Source organism: Bombina bombina, chromosome 9 (assembly GCF_027579735.1).
Source record: "Bombina bombina isolate aBomBom1 chromosome 9, aBomBom1.pri, whole genome shotgun sequence".
In the NCBI taxonomy this organism is placed as follows: domain Eukaryota; kingdom Metazoa; phylum Chordata; class Amphibia; order Anura; family Bombinatoridae; genus Bombina; species Bombina bombina.
The window spans coordinates 180,147,148-180,169,115 of NC_069507.1; the positions used below are offsets into that span (position 1 = coordinate 180,147,148).

Sequence of the window (21,968 nt, forward strand, 5' to 3'; positions counted from 1 at the left end):
CAGAGAATACCAAGTCGCTGCCTTACATATCTGATCAACAGAAGCCTCGTTCTTGTAGGCCCATGTGGAAGCCACAGCCCTAGTAGAGTGAGCTGTGATTCGGTCAGGAGGCTGTCGTCCGGCAGTCTCATAAGCCAAGCGGATAATGCTTTTTAGCCAGAAAGAGAGAGAGGTAGCAGTAGCTTTTTGATCTCTCCTCTTACCAGAGTAAACGACAAACAAAGATGAGGTTTGTCTAAAATCTTTTGTTGCTTCTAAATAGAACTTTAAAGCACGAACAACATCTAAATTGTGTAATAAACGTTCCTTCTTTGAAACTGGTTTCGGACACAGAGAAGGAACAACTATTTCCTGGTTAATATTCTTGTTGGAAACAACTTTTGGAAGAAAACCAGGCTTAGTACGCAAAACAACCTTATCTGAATGGAAAACCAGATAGGGTGGATTACACTGCAAAGCAGATAATTCAGAAACTCTTCTAGCAGAAGAAATAGCACCCAAAAACAGTACTTTCCAAGATAATAACTTAATATTTATGGAATGTAAAGGTTCAAACGGAACCCCTTGAAGAACTGAAAGAACTAAATTTAGACTCCAAGGAGGAGTCATGGTTCTGTAAACAGGCTTGATTCTAACCAAAGCCTAAACAAAAGCTTGTACATCTGGCACAGCTGCCAGTCGTTTGTGTAACAAGACAGATAAAGCAGAAATCTGTCCCTTTAGAGAACTAGCGGACAACCCTTTATCCAAACCTTCTTGGAGAAAGGAGAGAATCCTTGGAATTTTTATTTTACTCCAGGAGAATCCCTTGGATTCACACCAACAGATATATTTACGCCATATTTTATGGTAAATCTTTCTAGTCACAGGTTTTCTGGCTTGGACCAGAGTATCTGTCACAGAATTCGAAAACCCACGTTTGGATAAAATCAAGCGTTCAATTTCCAAGCAGTCAGCTGCAGAGAAACTAGATTTGGATGTTCGAATGGACCTTGTACTAGAAGATCCTGTCTCAAAGGTAGCTTCCATGGTGGAGCCGATGACATATTCACCAGGTCTGCATACCAAGTCCTGCGTGGCCACGCAGGAGCTATCAGAATCACCGAGGCCTTTTCCTGTTTGATCCTGGCTATGAGCCTGGGAAGGAGAGGAAACGGTGGAAACACATACGCTAGGTTGAACGACCAAGGCGCCACTAATGCATCCACTAGAATCGCCTTGGGATCCCTGGATCTGGACCCGTAACAAGGAATCTTGAAGTTCTGACGGGACGCCATTAGATCCATGTCTGGAATGCCCCATAATTGGGTTAACTGAGCAAAGACCTCCGGGTGGAGTTCCCACTCCCCCGGATGGAAAGTCTGACGACTCAAATAGTCCGCCTCCCAGTTGTCTACTCCTGGGATGTGAATAGCAGATAGATGGCAGGAGTGATTCTCTGCCCATTGGATGATCTTGGTTACTTCCTTCATCGCTAGGGAACTCTTTGTTCCCCCCTGATGATTGATGTACGCAACAGTCGTTATGTTGTCCGACTGAAATCTTATGAACCTGGCTTTCGCTAGCTGAGGTCAAGCCAGGAGCGCATTGAATATTGCTCTTAGTTCCAAAATGTTTATCGGGAGAAGCGACTCTTCCCGAGACCATAGGCCCTGAGCTTTCAGGGAGTCCCAGACCGCGCCCCACCCCAAGAGGCTGGCGTCGGTCGTGACAATGACCCACTCCGGTCTGCGGAAACTCATTCCCTGAGACAGGTGATCCTGGGTCAACCACCAGAGAAGTGAGTCCCTGGTTACCTGGTCTACTTGAATTTGGGGAGACAAGTCTGTATAGTCCCCATTCCACTGATTGAGCATGCACAGCTGTAATGGTCTTAGATGAATTCGAGCAAAAGGAACCACGTCCATTGCTGCGACCATTATTCCTATTACTTCCATGCACCGAGCTATGGAGGGTTGAGGAATAGAATGAAGAACTTGACAAGCGTTTAGAAGCTTTAACTTTCTGACTTCTGTCAGGAAGATCTTCATTTCCATTGAATCTATTATTGTTCCCAGAAATGGAACCCTTGTGGACGGTGACAGTGAACTCTTTTCTATGTTCACCTTCCACCCGTGAGATCTGAGAAAAGCCAACACAATGTCTGTGTGGGCCCTCGCTTTGGAAAGAAATGACGCTTGGATTAGGATGTCGTCTAGATAAGGTGCTACAGCGATGCCCCTCGGCCTTAGGACCGCTAGAAGGGACCCTAGCACCTTTGAGAAAATTCTGGGAGCGGTGGCTAAACCGAATGGAAGAGCCACGTGAAGGATGGAACTCTGAGGAAATTGTTTAATATCTTTAAATCCAGGATTGGCCTGAAAGTTCCCTCTTTTTTGGGAACCACAAACAGGTTTGAGTAAAAACCTAGACCTTGTTCCCCGGAGGGGACTGGGTTTATCACTCCCATCTTTGATAGGTCTCTTACACAATGTAAGAATGCCTGTTTCTTTATCTGGTCTGAAGATAAGTGAGACAGGTGGAATATTCCCTTTGGAGGAAGTCCCTTGAACTCTAGCAGGTATCCCTTGGAGACTATTTCTAGTACCCAGGGATCCGGAACATCTCTTGCCCAAGCCTGAGCGAAGAGAGATAGTCTGCCCCCTACCAGATCCGGTCCCGGATCGGGGGCTACCCCTTCATGCTGTCTTGGTAGCAGCAGCAGGTTTCTTGGTCTGTTTACCCTTGTTCCAGCCTTGCATGGGCTTCCAAGCGGGTTTGGGCTGGGCCGCGTTACCTTCTTGTCTAGCGGCAGTGGAGTTATTAGCCGGTCCGTTCCTGAAATTGTGAAAGGAACGAAAATTAGACTTGTCCTTAGCCTTAAAAGGCCTATCCTGTGGGAGGGCATGGCCCTTACCCCCAGTGATGTCTGAAATAATTTCCTTCAATTCCGGCCCAAAAAGGGTCTTACCCTTGAAAGGAATATTAAGTAACTTAGTCTTGGACGACACATCTGCCGACCAGGATTTTAGCCAAAGCGCCCTCCGCGCTACTATAGCAAAACCTGAGTTTTTCGCCGCCAATTTCGTTATTTGAAAAGCGGCATCCAATATAAAGGAATTAGCTAACTTTAATGCGTGAATTCTGTCCATGACTTCTTCATAGGAAGTCTCTTTCTGGAGCGACCTTTCTAGTTCCTCGAACCAAAAGGACGCCGCTGAAGTGACAGTAATAACACACGTAGCTGGTTGAAGGATGAACCCTTGTTGAACAAAAATCTTTTTTAAGCAATCCTTCCAATTTTTATCCATAGGATCTTTGAAAGCGCAGCTGTCCTCTATAGGAATAGTTGTGCGCTTCGCTAGTGTTGAAACAGATCCCTCAACCTTCGGGACCGTCTGCCATGCGTCCCTTCTAGGGTCTACTATGGGAAACATTTTCTTAAATATAGGAGGTGGGGCAAAGGGTACACCTGGCTTCTCCCACTCCTTATCCACTATGCTCTCTACCCTCTTGGGTATTGGAAAGCGTCTTCGTGCACTGGGACCTCTAAAAATTTGTCCAATTTGCACAACTTCTCTGGTACTACTACAGAATCACAGTCATCCAGAGTAGCTAATACCTCCTTAAGCAAAGCGCGGAGATGTTCTAGCTTAAATTTAAATGCTACTATATCAGGTTCTGCCTGTTGAGAAATTTTTCCTGAGTCTGAAATTTCACCCTCAGACAGCCCTTCCCTCACAGCCAATTCCGATTGATGTGAGGGTAAAATAGATAAGGCATCGTCAGCGTCTGATTGTTCATCCTTTTTTTATCTGTATTTAAAACTGAACAATCACGCTTTCTCTGAAATGCTGGCAGTTTGGATAAAAGATTTGCTATAGAATTATCCACTACTGCTGTTAATTGTTGCATAGAAATAAGCACTGGCGCGCTAGGTGTCGCCTGCGCGGGCAAAGCTGGTGTAGACACAGAAGGAGAGGATGTAGAATTATCCTCACTACCTTCATTAGATAAATTATCTTGGGCAACATTATGAAATGTAACAGAGCTGTCCTTATTTTGTTTGGACGCTATGGCACAATTATCACAAACACTCAAAGGGGGAACACATTTGTCTCTACACACACAGAACATAGGTTATCTGATGGCATAGACATGTTAAACAGATTTAGGCAGGCAAACAATGCAATAAAAACGATTTTAAACAAAAACGTTACTGTCTCTTTAAATAATAACATTACACACTTTATTTCTGAATGTTCAAAAAACTATGAAGGCAATATCCGATTTTTATGAAATTTGGACCCCAGTGTCTTAATGCTTAGAAAGTATTGCACAGCAAATATGGAGACTCTAGCTCTTAAAACAAGCAAACCAGAGCTAATTGTTGGATTTAACCGTTTTTATACACTACAATCCCTGCTACAGTATTGCTGCAGCATTTTACCTTCCTTAGGGGTCAATCATCCACAGAAATAAGCCTTCTGGAGTCACTTTCTGAGTCACAGGACCCTTCTCACATGAAAACTGCATGCACTGCCTTGAAATCAACTGCACAGCTGAAGCACCAAAATGAGGCTTCCTCCCTCAGTACACTTGAGTGAAGGGGCCTTCCTGACTAGATTTAGGTGTCTAAAACATGCCAGATCAATAAAAACGTCCCCAAGTGTATATAAGCTTATAAAACATTTCAAATGCCATGATATTGTAATAAAAACCAATCGATTTTGCCCCTAACAGTGTCTACCAGCATAAAAATCAAAAAGGGGAAGCCTGTTATCTTTTTTGCTGAGGTGAAAGAAAAATGGCTTACCATTTTCCCTGAGGGGAAAAATGACTGTCATCTAGCATTAGCCTGTGTTGTTAGAAGGAGACTAGTCATACCTGAAGCAGATGAGTCTGCAAACTGTTACCCCCAACTGAAGTTCTCTGGTTTCAACAGTCCTGCGTGGTAACAGCAATGGATTCTAGTTACTTGTGCTAAAATCATATTCCTCTTAACAGAAATCTTCATCACTTTTCTGTTGTAGAGTAAATAGTACAAGCCAGCACTATTTTAAAATAACAAACTCTTGATAGAAGATATAAAAAACTACAACTAACACCACAAACTCCTCACCATCCCCGAGGAGATGCTACTTGTTCAGAGCGGCAAGGAGAATGACTGGGGGGCGGAGCTAGAGGGGGAGCTATATGGACAGCTCTGCTGTGTGCTCTCCTTGCCTTTCCCTGTAGGGGAGGAGAATATCCCACAAGTAATGGATGACGCCGTGGACCGGACACACCAATGTTGGAGAAATACATAATAAAAATAATTATATAACAAGGTAGTTACTGAATTAAATATCTTAATGAATAAAAAACATAATTTATGTAAGAACTTACCTGATAAATTCATTTCTTTCATATTAGCAAGAGTCCATGAGCTAGTGACGTATGGGATATACATTCCTACCAGGAGGGGCAAAGTTTCCCAAACCTTAAAATGCCTATAAATACACCCCTCACCACACCCACAATTCAGTTTAACGAATAGCCAAGAAGTGGGGTGATAAGAAAAAAGTGCGAAAGCATATAAAATAAGGAATTGGAATAATTGTGCTTTATACAAAAAATCATAACCACCACAAAAAAGGGCGGGCCTCATGGACTCTTGCTAATATGAAAGAAATGAATTTATCAGGTAAGTTCTTACATAAATTATGTTTTCTTTCATGTAATTAGCAAGAGTCCATGAGCTAGTGACGTATGGGATAATGACTACCCAAGATGTGGATCTTTCCACACAAGAGTCACTAGAGAGGGAGGGATAAAATAAAGACAGCCAATTCCTGCTGAAAATAATCCACACCCAAAATAAAGTTTAATGAAAAACATAAGCAGAAGATTCAAACTGAAACCGCTGCCTGAAGTACTTTTCTACCAAAAACTGCTTCAGAAGAAGAAAATACAACAAAATGGTAGAATTTGGTAAAAGTATGCAAAGAGAACCAAGTTGCCACTTTGCAAATCTGATCAACCGAAGCTTCATTCCTAAACGCCCAGGAAGTAGAAACTGACCTAGTAGAATGAGCTGTAATCCTATGAGGCGGAGTCTTACCCGACTCAAAATAGGCAAGATGAAATAAAGATTTCAACCAAGATGCCAAAGAAATGGCAGAAGTTTTCTGGCCTTTCTAAAACCGGAAAAGATAACAAATAAACCAGAAGTCTTTCGGAAAGACTTAATAGCTTCAACATAATATTTCAAAGCTCTAATAACATCCAAAGAATGCAACGATTTCTCCTTAGAATTCTTAGGATTAGGACATAATGAAGGAACCACAATGTCTCTACTAATGTTGTTGGAATTCACAACTTAGGTAAAAATTCAAAAGAAGTTCGCAACACCGCCTTATCCTGATGAAAAATCAGAAAAGGAGACTCACAAGAAAGAGCAGATAATTCAGAAACTCTTCTGGCAGAAGAGATGGCCAAAAGGAACAAAACTTTCCAAGAAAGTAATTTAATATCCAATGAATGCATAGGTTCAAATGGAGGAGCTTGAAGAGCCCCCAGAACCAAATTCAAACTCCAAGGAGGAGAAATTGACTTAATGACAGGCTTTATACGAACCAAAGCTTGTACAAAACAATGAATATCAGGAAGAATAGCAATCTTTCTGTGAAAAAGAACAGAAAGAGCAGAGATTTGACCTTTCAAGGAACTTGCGGACAAACCCTTATCTAAACCATCCTGAAGAAACTGTAATATTCTCGGTATTCTAAAAGAATGCCAAGAAAAATGATGAGAAAGACACCAAGAAATATAAGTCTTCCAGACTCTATAATATATCTCTCTGGATACAGATTTACGAGCCTGTAACATAGTATTAATCACAGAGTCAGAGAAACCTCTTTGACCAAGAATCAAGCGTTCAATCTCCATACCTTTAAATTTAAGGATTTCAGATCCTGATGGAAAAAAGGACCTTGAGACAAAAGGTCTGGTCTTAACGGAAGAGTCCACGGTTGGCAAGAGGCCATCCGGACAAGATCCTCATACCAAAACCTGTGAGGCCATGCCGGAGCTACCAGCAGAACAAACGAGCATTCCTTCAGAATCTTGGAGATTACTCTTGGAAGAAGAACTAGAGGCGGAAAGATATAGGCAGGATGATACTTCCAAGGAAGTGAAAATGCATCCACTGCCTCCGCCTGAGGATCCCGGGATCTGGACAGATACCTGGGAAGTTTCTTGTTTAGATGAGAAGCCATCAGATCTATTTCTGGAAGTTCCCACATTTGAACAATCTGAAGAAATACCTCTGGGTGAAGAGACCATTCGCCCGGATGCAACGTTTGGCGACTGAGATAATCCGCTTTCCAATTGTCCATACCTGGGATATAAACCGCAGAGATTAGACAGGAGCTGGATTCCGCCCAAACCAAAATTCGAGATACTTCTTTCATAGCCAGAGGACTGTGAGTCCCTCCTTGATGATTGATGTATGCCACAGATGTGACATTGTCTTATCTGAAAACAAATGAACAACTCTCTCTTCGGAAGAGGCCAAGACTGAAGAGCTCTGAAATTGCACGGAGTTCCAAAATATTGATCGGAAATCTCACCTCCTGAGATTCCCAAACCCCTTGTGCCGTCAGATACCCCCACACAGCTCCCCAACCTGTAAAACTAGCATCTGTTGAGATTATAGTCCAGGTCGGAAGAACAAAGAAGCCCCCTGAACTAAACGATGGTGATCTGTCCACCATGTCAGAGAGTGTCATAAAATCGGTTTAAAGATATTAATTGAGATATCTTTGAGTAATCCCTGCACCATTGGTTCAGCATACAGAGCTGAAGAGGTCGCATGTGAAAACGAGCAAAGGAGATCGCATCTGATGCGGCAGTCCTAAGACCCAACATTTCCATGCATAAGGCTACCAAAGGGAATGATTGTGACTGAAGGTTTTGACAAGCTGATATCAATGTTAAACTTCTCTTGACTGACAAGGACAGAGTCATAGACACTGAATTTATCTAGAAACCTAAAAAGGTTACCCTTGTCTGAGGAATCAATGAACTGATTGGTAAATTGATCCTCCAACCATGAACTTGAAGAAACAACACAAGTCGATTCGTATGAGATTCTACGAAAATGAGAAGACTGAGCAAGTACCAAGATATCGTCCAAATAAGGAAATACCAAAACCCTATTCTCTGAATACAGAAAGAAGGGCACCGAGAACCTTTGAAAAAAATTCTTGGAACTGAGGCTAGGCCAAACGGTAGAGCCACAAAACTGGTAATGCTTGTCTAAAAAGAGAATCTCAGACACTAAAAGTAATCTGGATGAATCGGAATATGCAGATACACATCCTGTAAATCTATTGTAGACATATAATGCCCTTGCTAAACAAAAGGCAGGATAGTCCTACAGTAACCATCTTGAATGTTGGTATCCTAACATAACGATTCAATAATGATAGATCCAGAACTGGTCTGAAGGAATTGACCTTCTTTGGTACAATGAAGAGATAAAATAAAACCCCAGCCCCTGTTCCAGAACTGGAACTGGCATAAATACTCCAGCCAACTCTAGATCTGAAACACATTTCAGAAATGCTGAGCCTTGCTGTGTTAACTGGGACACGGGAAAGAAAAGAATCTCTTAGCAGGAGGCCTTAACTTGAAGCCAATTCTGTACCTTTCTGAAACAATGTTTCTGAAACCAGAGATTAAGAACGGAATTGATCCAAATTTCTTTGAAGAAAACGTAATCTGCCCCATACCAGCTGAGCTGGAATAAGGGCCGCACCTTCATAGGTACTTAGGAGCTGGCTATAGGTTTCTATAAAGCTCGGATATATTCCAAACTGGAAATAGTTTCCAAACTGAAACCGCTCCTGAGGATGAAGGATCAGGCTTTTGTTCCTTGTTGTGAGGAAAGGAACGAAATGATTATTTACCCTGGAAAGAAAGGGAAAGCAAAGTTGACTTAGAAGACATGTCAGTATTCCAAGTTTAATCCATAAAGCTTTTCTAGCTAAAATAGCTAGAGACATATACCTGACATCAACTCTAATGATATCAAAAGATGGTATCACCAATAAAATTATTAGCATGTTATAGAATAATAATAATGCTATAAAATTATGATCTGTTACTTGTTGCGCTAAAGCTTCTAACCAAAAAGTTGAAGCTGCAGCAACATCCGCTAAAAATATAGCAGGTCTAAGAAGATTACCTGAACATAAGTAAGCTTTTCTTAGAAAGGATTCAATTTTCCTATCTAAAGGATCCTTAAATGAAGTACTATCTGCCATAGGAATAGTAGTACATTAGCAGGAGAAGAGACAGCCCCATAACCTTAGGGATTTTTGTCCCAAAAAACTCTAATCTGTCAGATGGCACAGGATATAATTTGCTTAAACGTCTAGAAGGAGTAAATAAATTACCCAAATTATTCCATTCCCTGGAAATTACTTCAGAAATAGCATCAGGGAGATAAAATACTTCTGGAATAACTACCTTATTTAAACGTTTACATTTAGTATCAAGAGGACCAGAATCCTCTATTTCTAATGCAAATAACACTTCTTTAAGTAAAGAACGAATAAATTCCATCTTGGACAAATACAAAGATTTATCAGCATCAAAATGATGATGTTCATTTTAAAAATTCATCTGAAAAAAAGAGAAGTTTTTAAAAGACTTTTATGTATACTAGAAGGAGAAATAACAGACATAGCCTTCTTAATGGATTTAAAATAAATAAAATCTCTTATGTTATCAGGAACACTCTGAAAATTAGATGTTGACGGAACAGCAACAGGTAATGTAACAGTACTAAAGGAAATTTTATCTGCATTAATAAGTTTGACATGACATGCAATACAAATAACAGCTGGAGAAACAGATACCAAAAGTTTATAGCAGACTTAGCTTGGTAGCTCCAGCACTGTGCAGTGATTTTCCTGTAGTAACTTCTGACTCAGTTGCAACGTGGAACATCTTGCAATATGTAAAAGAAAAAAAACAACATATAAAGCAAAATTGATCAAATTCCTTAAATGACAGTTTCAGGAATGGGAAAAAAATGCCAGTGAACAAGCTTCTAGCAACCAGAAGCAATAAATAATGAGACTTAAATAATGTGGAGACAAAAATGACGCCCAAATTTTTTAGCGCCAAAAAAGACGCCCACATTATTTGGCGCCTAAATGCTTTTGGCGCCAAAAATGACGCCACATCCGGAACGCCGACATTTTTGGCGCAAAATAACGTCAAAGAATGACGCAACTTCCGGCGACACGTATGACGCCGGAAACGGAAATAGAATTTTTGCGCCAAAAAAGTCCGCGCCAAAAATGACGCAATAAAATGAAGCATTTTCAGCCCCCGCGAGCCTAACAGCCCACAGGGAAAAAGTCAAATTTTAAGGTAAAATATGTTAAATTAAAATGCATTATCCCAAATATGAAACTGACTGTCTGAAAAATAAGGAAAGTTGAACATTCTGAGTCAAGGCAAATAAATGTTTGAATACATATATTTAGAACTTTATAAACAAAGTGCCCAACCATAGCTTGGAGTGTCACAGAAAATAAGACTTACTTACCCCAGGACACTCATCTACATATAGCAGATAGCCAAACCAGTACTGAAACGAGAATCAGCAGAGGTAATGGTATATATAAGAGTATATCGTCGATCTGAAAAGGGAGGTAAGAGATGAATCTCTACGACCGATAACAGAGAACCTATGAAATAGACCCCGTAGAAGGAGATCACTGCATTCAAATAGGCAATACTCTCCTCACATCCCTCTGACATTCACTGCACGCTGAGAGGAAAACCGGGCTCCAACTTGCTGCGGAGCGCATATCAACGTAGAATCTAGCACAAACTTACTTCACCACCTCCATCGGAGGCAAAGTTTGTAAAACTGAATTGTGGGTGTGGTGAGGGGTGTATTTATAGGCATTTTAAGGTTTGGGAAACTTTGCCCCTCCTGGTAGGAATGTATATCCCATACGTCACTAGCTCATGGACTCTTGCTAATTACATGAAAGAAATAAGTTGTTGTACCACCTCATTAACACTTATTCCTTGATACTTAAAGGGATACTAAACCCAATTTTTTTCTTTGATGATGATTCAGATAGAGCATGCAATTTTAAGCAACTTTCTAATTTACTTCTATTAATTTTTCTTCATTCTCTTGGTATCTTTATTTGAAAAAGCAAGAATCTAAGCTAAGGAGCCGAACCATTTTTTATTCAGCACCCTGGATAGTGCCTACTAATTGGTGGTTACAACCCAGCGCAACCCAGGTGCTGAACCAAAAATGGGCAAGCTCCAAAGCTTACATTCTTGCTTTTCAAATAAAGATAGCAAGAGAACAAATAAAAATTAATAGGAGTTAATTAGAAAGTTGCATGCTTTATCTGAATCATGAAAAATAATTTGATTTTAGTATCCCTTTAAGCAGCATTAGACAATGAATGATAAAAGGAACAGTAAACACCTTGAGATTTGGTATAGTTATGCATAATGATAAAACTTTGCCATGTATTTTTATTATGTATTTTGCCCCCTTTTCGTGTAGTTTAACACTGATTTTTTTTTTCTTTTATGAGATAGAGAATACAATATTAAATAACTTTCCAATTTACTTCTATTATCTTATCTGCTACTATGTGTTTAATATCCCTTTAAATTTTATTTATGCATAATAAAAAAAATTGCAATAAACATTCATTTTTTATTTCACTTGGGTTTCCTGTAACTTAAAAGGACACTAAAACCAAATTTGTTCTTTCATGATTCAGATAGAGCAAACAATTTTAAGCAACTTTCTCATTTACTCCTATTATCAATTTTTCTTTGTTCGCTTGGTATCTTTATTTGAAAAAGCAGTAGTCTAAGCTAAGGAGCAGGCCCATTTTTGGTTCAGCACCTGGGTAGCGCTTGCTAATTGGTGGCTACATTTTGCACAGATCCCAGCATGCTGCACTTTAACAAGCATAAACGTGGCTCTGAAAAGAGCAGAATGCTGCTGGCAGCCGCTGCCTTCCTGATTCGTATTATCACAAACTGCACAAATGTACATACCTTATAGATAATCCCTTTATTACCCATTTCCCAGGTTTGCATAACCAACACGGTTATATAAATATACTTTTTACCTCTATGATTACCTGTAACTAAGCCTCTGCAGACTGCCCCTCACCTCAGTGCTATTTTACAACATTGCATTTTAGCCAATTAGTGCTGGTGCTTGTATAACCATTATTCTCCACAGAGTGAGCACAATGTTATCTACATGGTACACATGAACTGGCACTGTCTGGCTGTAAAAAGCTAATAAAAGGCACTGAGATAAGAGGTGACATGCAGGAGTTTAGAAACAGGCAGAGGTTTAATTAATCAGTTGTAATTAAAATGCACTTTAACCTACTTGTTGCATTAAAATTCTAATACCCCATGCTCCGGCCGCCCATGTCAAAAGCATATTTTTTGGGGGGAGCTAATGGTTCACCATTTGGCGTTCTAGCCATACAGCACTTACACAATTTTTTATTTTTTAGCTAGAGGGTCGATAGGAGAACAGATAAAACCGTTCGCTCACAAAAAAAAAAAATTACTTGTGAAATGGGTAAACGAAGCGCAAGATATTAGTATTGCAGCTCTACATTAAAAAGGAATTTAAAGTGCATCTTTATTACAACTAATTAAAATCTTTCTAAAATATCGCTAAGATTCCAAACTGTTAATACAAAGGGGAAAGTTTACCATCACTAACTCTGAATACTGTAGTGATTCCACTCCCCTTAAAGGCTGAAGTGTATTCCATGGAATTCAGAACCTTTACACACCAAAATGACACAGTGACTGACTAATATAGGCAGGAGCTCATTTATACTCCCTTCTAATTGGACACAGCGAAGGAACATAAACAAGATTCAAAATTTACTTTAATGTCCCTTTAAGAACATTCTTCCAATTTTCCCCTATGTATTTTTCCCAGAATTTATTTTAATAATCTGCACAATTCAGATTTTAAACAGGTTTCAGTGAATTAGATTGTAGTGATGTCATAGAAAGAGGGTTCACTGATGACCTTAAAAAAATACAAAAAGGTTTAATTTACCTTTGAATTCAAATAGGAGCCTTGTAAGTGCCAAAACGGTACAGCTGATCATAGTGACTGAGCCTGTCAGTCCAGCAAACACCACAGCAAGGTAACACTGCATGGCCTCTGTGAAAGCAACATAAAAACACCATGAGAACATGCTGCAGGGAATCAAGTGTACCGTTAATACAGAAATATTACACGGGCAGTAACACCATGAGAACATGCTGCAGGGAATCAAGTGTACAGTAAATACAGAAATATTACACGGCAGTAACACCATGAGAGCATGCTGCAGGGAATCAAGTGTACAGTTAATACAGAAATATTACACGGGCAGTAACACCATGAGAACATGCTGCAGGGAATCAAGTGTACAGTTAATACAGAAATATTACACGGGCAGTAACACCATGAGAACATGCTGCAGGGAATCAAGTGTACAGTTAATACAGAAATATTACATGGGCAGTAACACCATGAGAACATGCTGCAGGGAATCAAGTGTACAGTTAATACAGAAATATTACAAGGGCAGTAACACCATGAGAACATGCTGCAGGGAATCAAGTGTACAGTTAATACAGAACTATTACACGGGCAGTAACACCATGAGAACATGCTGCAGGGAATCAAGTGTACAGTTAATACAGAAATATTACACGGGCAGTAACACCATGAGAACATGCTGCAGGGAATCAAGTGTACAGTAAATACAGAAATATTACACGGCAGTAACACCATGAGAACATGCTGCAGGGAATCAAGTGTACAGTAAATACAGAAATATTACACGGCAGTAACACCATGAGAACATGCTGCAGGGAATCAAGTGTACAGTAAATACAGAAATATTACACGGCAGTAACACCATGAGAACATGCTGCAGGGAATCAAGTGTACAGTAAATACAGAAATATTACACGGCAGTAACACCATGAGAGCATGCTGCAGGGAATCAAGTGTACAGTTAATACAGAAATATTACACGGCAGTAACACCATGAGAACATGCTGCAGGGAATCAAGTGTACAGTAAATACAGAAATATTACACGGGCAGTAACACCATGAGAACATGCTGCAGGGAATCAAGTGTACAGTAAATACAGAAATATTATGCAGGCAGTAGTAGAACCAATGCAGCAAAACGCAAGACGTTTTAAATGAAATTGCACAAGCTCCCATAACTAACATTGTTTCACACTTTAATTATCTGATTAAATCAGCCTAAAGTAAAGGTGTATTTTAACATGAAATAGATGTATTTTCTGCAATAATTCCAGTAGCTAAAATGCTTCTTGCAAAAGTTACTACTGGTTTTCTGCGGCATACTCACATATCCTACGAGGGCTTGTGCACTAGTATTCAAATACCTCACCTGCTCAGAGGGTCCGCAGTAGCTTGTATAACACAAATTACATCTTCACAGAAGCAATACACACCAGTGCCAGCTCTCTGAGCTTAAATACAAGTGCACAGGCCCGCACAGGATATATGCGTATACCAAAGAAAAACGGTAATTACTTATTAGAAGCATTTTTGCTAACAGAAGTATATTGCAAAACATGCTTTTCTTTTAAATACAGATGCATTTATGCACATTTTAATTTTGACCTTTTTATCCCTTTAAAGGGGGGAAAAACATTTTTTTTCCTTCAGAACTGAAACAGTCTGGCTTACCTTTCTTATCTTCATTAAAGCGCAGAAAATAATGTCCAATCTCTGCAATTAGGGTATATGCATTCTTTCTTGCTCCAACAGACACCTCCTTGGTGCATATTACAACCTACAATTTTAAAGATTTGAAGAGAAATATATTATACAAGATTAGTATTTGTTTTAATACATTCACATTTAAAAATTTCTAGCTTGCTAATGTAAACTCAAAGAATGAATTAACGGGACTCTCTTATGAATAAATCCACCACCTAGGGGTTAAAAACAAAGGTAAAAGTACCACATGGAGATGTAAGCATTGGTAATGCTTGTGCATGACACGGCCAAAAAGCCAATCATAACTGGATGTCGCACAACCCACCAACCACAAGCCATGTTCAGAATGGGAACTGTGATGCTCAATGCCCCTGTGTGTGACTTTACTTATGTTTTTAACCATTTTACAGGGGTTAAAGACAGTTATGTAGGTGAAGTCATGCAAAAAACATGCTCTGACAAACAGAACATGAAATGCAAAAATCTCCTGTTCTAAGAGCTTTAGCTTTTAGTTAACAAATCTGTATAATAATAATAAAACATTTTTTTAAAAGTATGAAAAAGTGCATATAAAATATACATTTGTGTTCTTTAATGTGGAATCAAGTTATTAAAATTAGAGACACAAATGGGGAAAATTAATTACACTAAATGTCTACCTATAACTTCATTTTAAAACGTATGTCAATAAGCAACTCCTTAAAGGGACGTTAAACAGTAAATACAGGCTATACATAATGATGTATTCAAAGCAAAAATTAGTCTTAGAATAATATCTAGATGCATTTTTACAATTATATTAGTTGTCTAAATATAGAAAATAAGCAAATTTTCGTTTCTATAAATTACTTTAGTTTCTGTTCAGTAATGGACGCTGTCATGTTTGAACTACTTTTCTCTCTCTATTTGTGCAAACAAAGCTGTGTGGAATCCCTTTTAAGACAGTCTAATTGCCTGTTTATATCTGTTCCTATTTTTCTTCAGCAGGAGAAAAAGATAAGCGACACATTAAAGGGACATGAAACCCAAAAAATGTCTTTAATAATTTGGATAGAACATACAATTTTAAACAACTTTCCAGTTTACTTCTATTATCAAATTTGCTTCATTCTCTTGGTATCATTTGTTGAAGGAGCAGCAATGCACTAGTGGTTTCTAACTGAAAACATGGATGAGCCAATGACAATGGGTATATATGCAGCCACCAATCAGCAGCTAGAACCTATGGTCTTTGCTGCTCCTGAGCTTACCTAGATAAACCTTTTAGCAAAGGATAACAGAAAGAAGCAAATTGGGAAGTTGTTTAAAATTGTATGCTTCCTCTAAATTATAAATGTCTAATTATGACTTTTCTGTCCCTTTAAGTTCAAACATGGCGCCACCCGTTACTTTATAGAAACTGTGGAATTAAGAAAACCATCAATTTTCAGAATTAAATTACAGGAAAGGGGAACAAAATAAATAATGAAAGTATATTGCAAAGTTGTTGTGTGTTTTTACTACACAGAATTATATTTTTTATATTACAATCTCATACTGGTTTAATATCCCTTTAAGATCCAGTTTTTAAAATACCAACAGGAGACTGGCAAAACATACATTTAACAGAGAACAGTATAGCACAAATATATTCCTGGAAGATCGATCTGATAAATGTATTTCTGCAGAGCACATACTATTTATTCCTAAAAGACTCTGTACCTTTGAAAAGCAATCTGAGGAGGTGAGGGATAAATGCACCCGTATGGTATACACTGGAGATTACTAACAGAAAGGAAATGGTGAACTGGGGCCGCATATAGGTACCAATACATCAAAGCACAAGAAGCTCTCACCTCAGGAATAATGGCGGTTATGAATTCTTCATGATGGGCCGCAAGCTGCTGCACAATGTGGATCAGACATTTCAAACGTGGCTGTCAAGGGAACAAAAGAACAAAAGGTTGGACAATCTCATTCTGCAGTCAACCAACAAGTTCCATTAACTAAATGGCAGATTAGAATTTCTTTGTAAAACATAAAGAGGTCATGAACTTAACATCCATACAGCATCTATGGATTAAATAATTTTTTATTACTTAATATGCAATCTTAAACTCTACACTGAATGCAGTTAATTTAGAATGTAGAAGAAAAAAAAATAGAAGTAAATGATATCAAACACAAAAAAACGTCAAAATACCATTAAAACAGTAATACTGAATACTGGTAGAGAGTGTCAAATAAACATGTCCAATAAGAGTGGGTACCCAAAAATGCCAAAGCTTGTATCATTTCCAATTTACCTTTTGTTAGTAAAATGTGCATGGTATGGCGACTATGGATAAACCCCATTAAACCATCTTTAGTATCTTTCCTGTGGCTGTTTTAGTGCCTGAAAAATGCCCACCTGCAAATTAGTTCCTGCAATATTCTTAGCAATTACTTTGTACCATGTTGCAGTCAGTTAAAAACTATATGAACCTGCAGTATTGAAGTGTCCTCTATAAGGTGAAAAGGCAGATTTAATGGACAATTAAAAAAAATAGTTATTAACATTTATTTTGTATGCAGATCTTTTGTAATGCAGATCCTAAACTCTGACATATATCAGCTGCTTAAAAGGACATTAAACCTAAACATTTTCTTTCATGATTCAGATAGAGAATAAAATTTTAAACATAATTACAATTTACTTCTATTATATAATTTGCTTTATTCTTTAGATATCCTTTGTTGAAGAAATAGCAAGTGAGCCAATCACACAAGGCATCTAAGTGCAGCCACCAATCAGCAGCTACTGAGCCAATCTATATATGATTTCCAGCGAAGAATATCAAGAGAATGAAGCAAATTAGATAATAGAAGTAAATAAAAAAGTGGATTAAAATTGAATTTTATTTCAAAATCGTGAAAGATTTTTTTTTATTTCATGTCCCTTTAAAGTGATCAAAACAAAAATGAATAAACAGTTTGACCAGAGAAGCCCAGTGTAATTGATTTTATGAAGTTTAGCTATTACATTTAAATTTAATGGAATTTGAGCAAAGGTCATTTTTATCAATGAATCATGAAGGAAGGAAAACAATGATGTAGAGAGCTAATTAAAAACTTCTTTACACACATTTAAATATTGACTTCACTAGCAAACATTTATTTAAAGTGCGCAGAGGGGATTGTAAAATAACAATTTATGTAAGAACTTACCTGATAAATTCATTTCTTTCATATTAGCAAGAGTCCATGAGCTAGTGACGTATGGGATATACATTCCTACCAGGAGGGGCAAAGTTTCCCAAACCTCAAAATGCCTAGAAATACACCCTTCACCACACCCACAAATCAGTTTAACGAATAGCCAAGAAGTGGGGTGATAAGAAAGGAGCGAAAGCATTAAAAATAAGGAATTGGAATAATTGTGCTTTATACAAAAAAATCATAACCACCACAAAAAGGGTGGGCCTCATGGACTCTTGCTAATATGAAAGAAATGAATTTATCAGGTAAGTTCTTACATAAATTATGTTTTCTTTCATGTAATTAGCAAGAGTCCATGAGCTAATGACGTATGGGATAGCAGATACCCAAGATGTGGAACTTCCATGCAAGAGTCACTAGAGAGGGAGGGATAAAATAAAGACAGCCAATTCCGCTGAGAAAATAATTCACAACCCAAATCAAAAAGTTTTAATCACATAATGGAAAAAAACTGAAATTATAAGCAGAAGAATCGAACTGAAACAGCTGCCTGAAGTACTTTTCTACCAAAAACTGCTTCAGAAGAAGAAAAAACATCAAAATGGTAGAATTTAGTAAAAGTATGCAAAGAAGACCAAGTTGCTGCTTTGCAAATTTGATCAACAGAAGCTTCATTCCTAAAAGCCCAGGAAGTAGAAACTGACCTAGTAGAATGAGCCATAATCCTTTGAGGCAGGGACTTACCCGACTCTACATAAGCATGATGAATCAAGGACTTTAACCAAGATGCCAAGGAAATAGCAGAAGCCTTCTGACCTTTCCTGGAACCAGAAAAGATAACAAATAGACTAGAAGTCTTTCTAAAACATTTAGTAGCTTCAACATATTTCAACGCTCTTGCTGGACTTCCTGTTGGAGGCGGGACATGCAGGTGGCTGCAGGTAGCTGCAGGTGCTGAGGACGCTCCGTGCCTCTGAGAGAGGCCCAAATCAACTTCCAACATATGCATTGGTCTCCCTTGGCCATATTCAGGCTTGGGAATATGGACTGTGATCCAGCATGGGAAGTCCGAGTTGCAGCCTAAAGTGCACGGTGGCTGGTGCACACCATTTCTATAAATATTCCCAACCATCAAGCAATCATTATTTCAAGATTTCAAGATAAGCCCTTTGGTATATGCAGGCCAGTATCTGACAACCCCTCTACCTATTATACTTGTCACCTGAAAGGTGTTTGTAGAGAGGGTCTAAACGTATTCGCTCAAGACCTGTCTTATCGACCGAGTAGATCCACGCTGAGATACCCTGATATACAGGGCACGGATCAAGGATCCTGACACTCACCTGGTTGAGTGGACTGTGCGCTGGGTGACGGCCTCTCCGCTCGTTGGCGGTGTTGTATGCGGCAAGTGGCAATTGGAGTTCCGGTGTAGGCGAGGAGGGAGCCTCTTTACAGGGTTGAGAGTGGAGCGGTGGCGGCTTGGAGACCGCCGCAAGGAATTTCGGGCCCCCTGGTTGGGCATACAGTGTAGCTGATTCCGCCCCCTTCAACCTGAGTCATCCGGAGGCGACGCAGCACATCGGCCCTGGTTGCTGTGTGCCTTGACCCCCCCTCGCCGAAGGCCGGCACCGCAGCTGAGAGGGAGGTGTGGCAAAGGCACACGCTGGTCTGGCCGCAAGTTCCCACTGGCGTGGGCGCACTGAACCCCCCTCGCAGAGGATCGCCTGCTTGGGAAACCTTGGGGGTTTGTTTTGAGCCCAGGGCTTCGAAAGGGCTGGAATCCAATAGCGGCAAGGTACTGTGCGTTATTATTTCTATACATGCTGGTCCGGATTAATCTTTTCTGGGTTCATCGGCCATAGCTACACAGCCTGATTAAGTACTTTTAAACTTTTTGATTTCGCCACATTAGGCCATATGGTTGGAGCTATAGAGCAATTTGGCAGCTCAAGATCGTTTGAACAGGCTGACTGTAAAAGCAGTAAAGACTTGGCTGCAAAAATATTACTATTTGAACTGAAGTGCATTATATGAAAAGTTATTTTTTTTACTGTGTGGACTGTATGTATATGCTGCCTTAACACAAAGCTTTTTCTACCTAGGTGTTTTGGTGTTACCTATATATACCCTGTAGTAATAACAATTTCCCTCTGGTTTCATGTTGCCGTTTTCTTTTTTTTTATTACAGGTTGTGGGGGGATACTATGGGCAAGTAAGGGTGACTGCTGAAGGTTTAATAGATAATAGACTGTAATGGCGGCTATATGAAATGCTTTCTTAGTGACCAGCAGATGATTGTGTTTTCTTTTTTTTTTTTTTTTTTTTTTTCAAACAGAGACATAAATGTCTGAGACACACAATATAGAGTAAGTTCCGAGTTGAACTCATGGTGATAGATTTATACCACTAAGGCTCCTATAGGTGTATCTTTGACGAATCTATAGTCCTAAATAATAGACATCGGTCTATATCTCATCAAATTAAGTCTAGAATTATATATTGGAGTGTCCATACATACACATGTTATATTTGGTATCACCCACTGTGTTGTTCTAGGTCTGAAGCGGAGTTCTTACATTGATACATTTATTTTTTTGTTGTTTCTTTTTCTTTACACTAAGCTCGGGTAAAAATAAGGTACTATCACTGATCTCTTACCTATCTGTTTTTGCTTCATTAAACTAAAAGGTCTAGAAATAAGGAATAATTCCTCCACATGTTGGAATAGACCAAAACACAGAGTTTTGAAGATTAGTAGGGACTCTTGAATTAAAATATTGTATCACTTTCTGGTGAATAAAGTGCTGTAATTTATACGAAAAGCTAGTATTCAAAGTAGGGCTTCACAAAGAGTTTCACTTAAAGATAATCCAGTAAGATATTATCAGGTAATTTTTATTTTTTTTTCTCTTCCCTCTCCCGTGCTAAATCCTTCAGATAAATATCTAGTGTTTCTTAGATAAACACTAGCTTGGCCCTGTTCATGGATAAGTACATGCAGCAAAGGTCTTCTCCTTCCAATATGCCTCCCAAAAAAAAAAAAAAAAGGGAGCAGCAGGAACTTGGACTCCAGTGCGGTATCCCCGCTGGATAAAAGTGTCTCCAATCCTTCCCCCAATAATTTCACGGAATTTGCAGCTGAAGTAGCTAAAATATTGACGCCGCAATTTGATATGATCAAACAGGAGATCAGAAATGAGATATCAAGCCTCACTTTGGAGGTTAGACAGTTTTCAACCAGACTAGATGAAATAGAAAATCGAATCTCAGATTTGGAAGATAGACTTAATGTTAGTGATCAGATAATGGATACACATAACAAATCAATTCTCGCGTTGCAAGCCAAGGTTGAAGATCTTGAGGATCGATCGAGGCGTAATAACCTCAAAGTAATTGGCTTGCCTGAGTCTCCTGAGTTTCAAGATTTGATGAATTTTGTCACTGTTACATTACCACAAGCCTTGCAGATCCCAGTTCCTGCTGCTCCCTTCCTGATTGAAAGGGCTCACAGGATAGGTCAAAGGCGTGAACAGAGTGGGCTATCGAGACCTAGGCCAGTAATTTTTAAATTTGTCAATTTTCAGGACAAATTAACATTCCTTATTCATTATAGGAAATGTGGTTCTCTCTCTCTGGGCTCACATAAATTACTATTGTTCCAGGATTTCTCTTCGGAAACATTAACTAAAAGAAGAGATATGTCCTTTTTTATGGGAGGCTACAGAGAGAGAACTACAATATTAGGTTAATTTACCCAGCAAAACTAATAGTGCAGAAAGATGGCAGGACACAGACACTTAACAATGTTATGGAGGCTGAGAACTTTTGTAGAGAGGCAGGGGTTCCATGATTATGTCCCTACCACAATGAGTAGATGGTTTCGAAGTCAGAAGCTGAATATTTTTTTAGAGAGAACGAAATGGGTAATATGTTTTTGAATTTAAGAATAGGATAGTTTTAGAAATTGTGTTTTTT

General features: G+C 39.0%; 1 protein-coding gene across 1 annotated transcript in view; it reads right to left on the reverse strand.

Moving 5' to 3' along the window:
• LOC128640146 (RRP12-like protein) overlaps positions 1–21,968 on the reverse strand; it is a 213,700-nt gene that overhangs the window by 63,396 nt on the left and 128,336 nt on the right. Inside the window, exons 22-24 of the mRNA XM_053692506.1 lie at positions 16,652–16,732; positions 14,784–14,889; positions 13,121–13,228 (exon numbers count right to left, since the gene is read on the reverse strand). Coding sequence (XP_053548481.1) covers positions 13,121–13,228; positions 14,784–14,889; positions 16,652–16,732 — 295 coding nt within the window. The remainder of the gene's footprint in view (positions 1–13,120; positions 13,229–14,783; positions 14,890–16,651; positions 16,733–21,968) is intronic.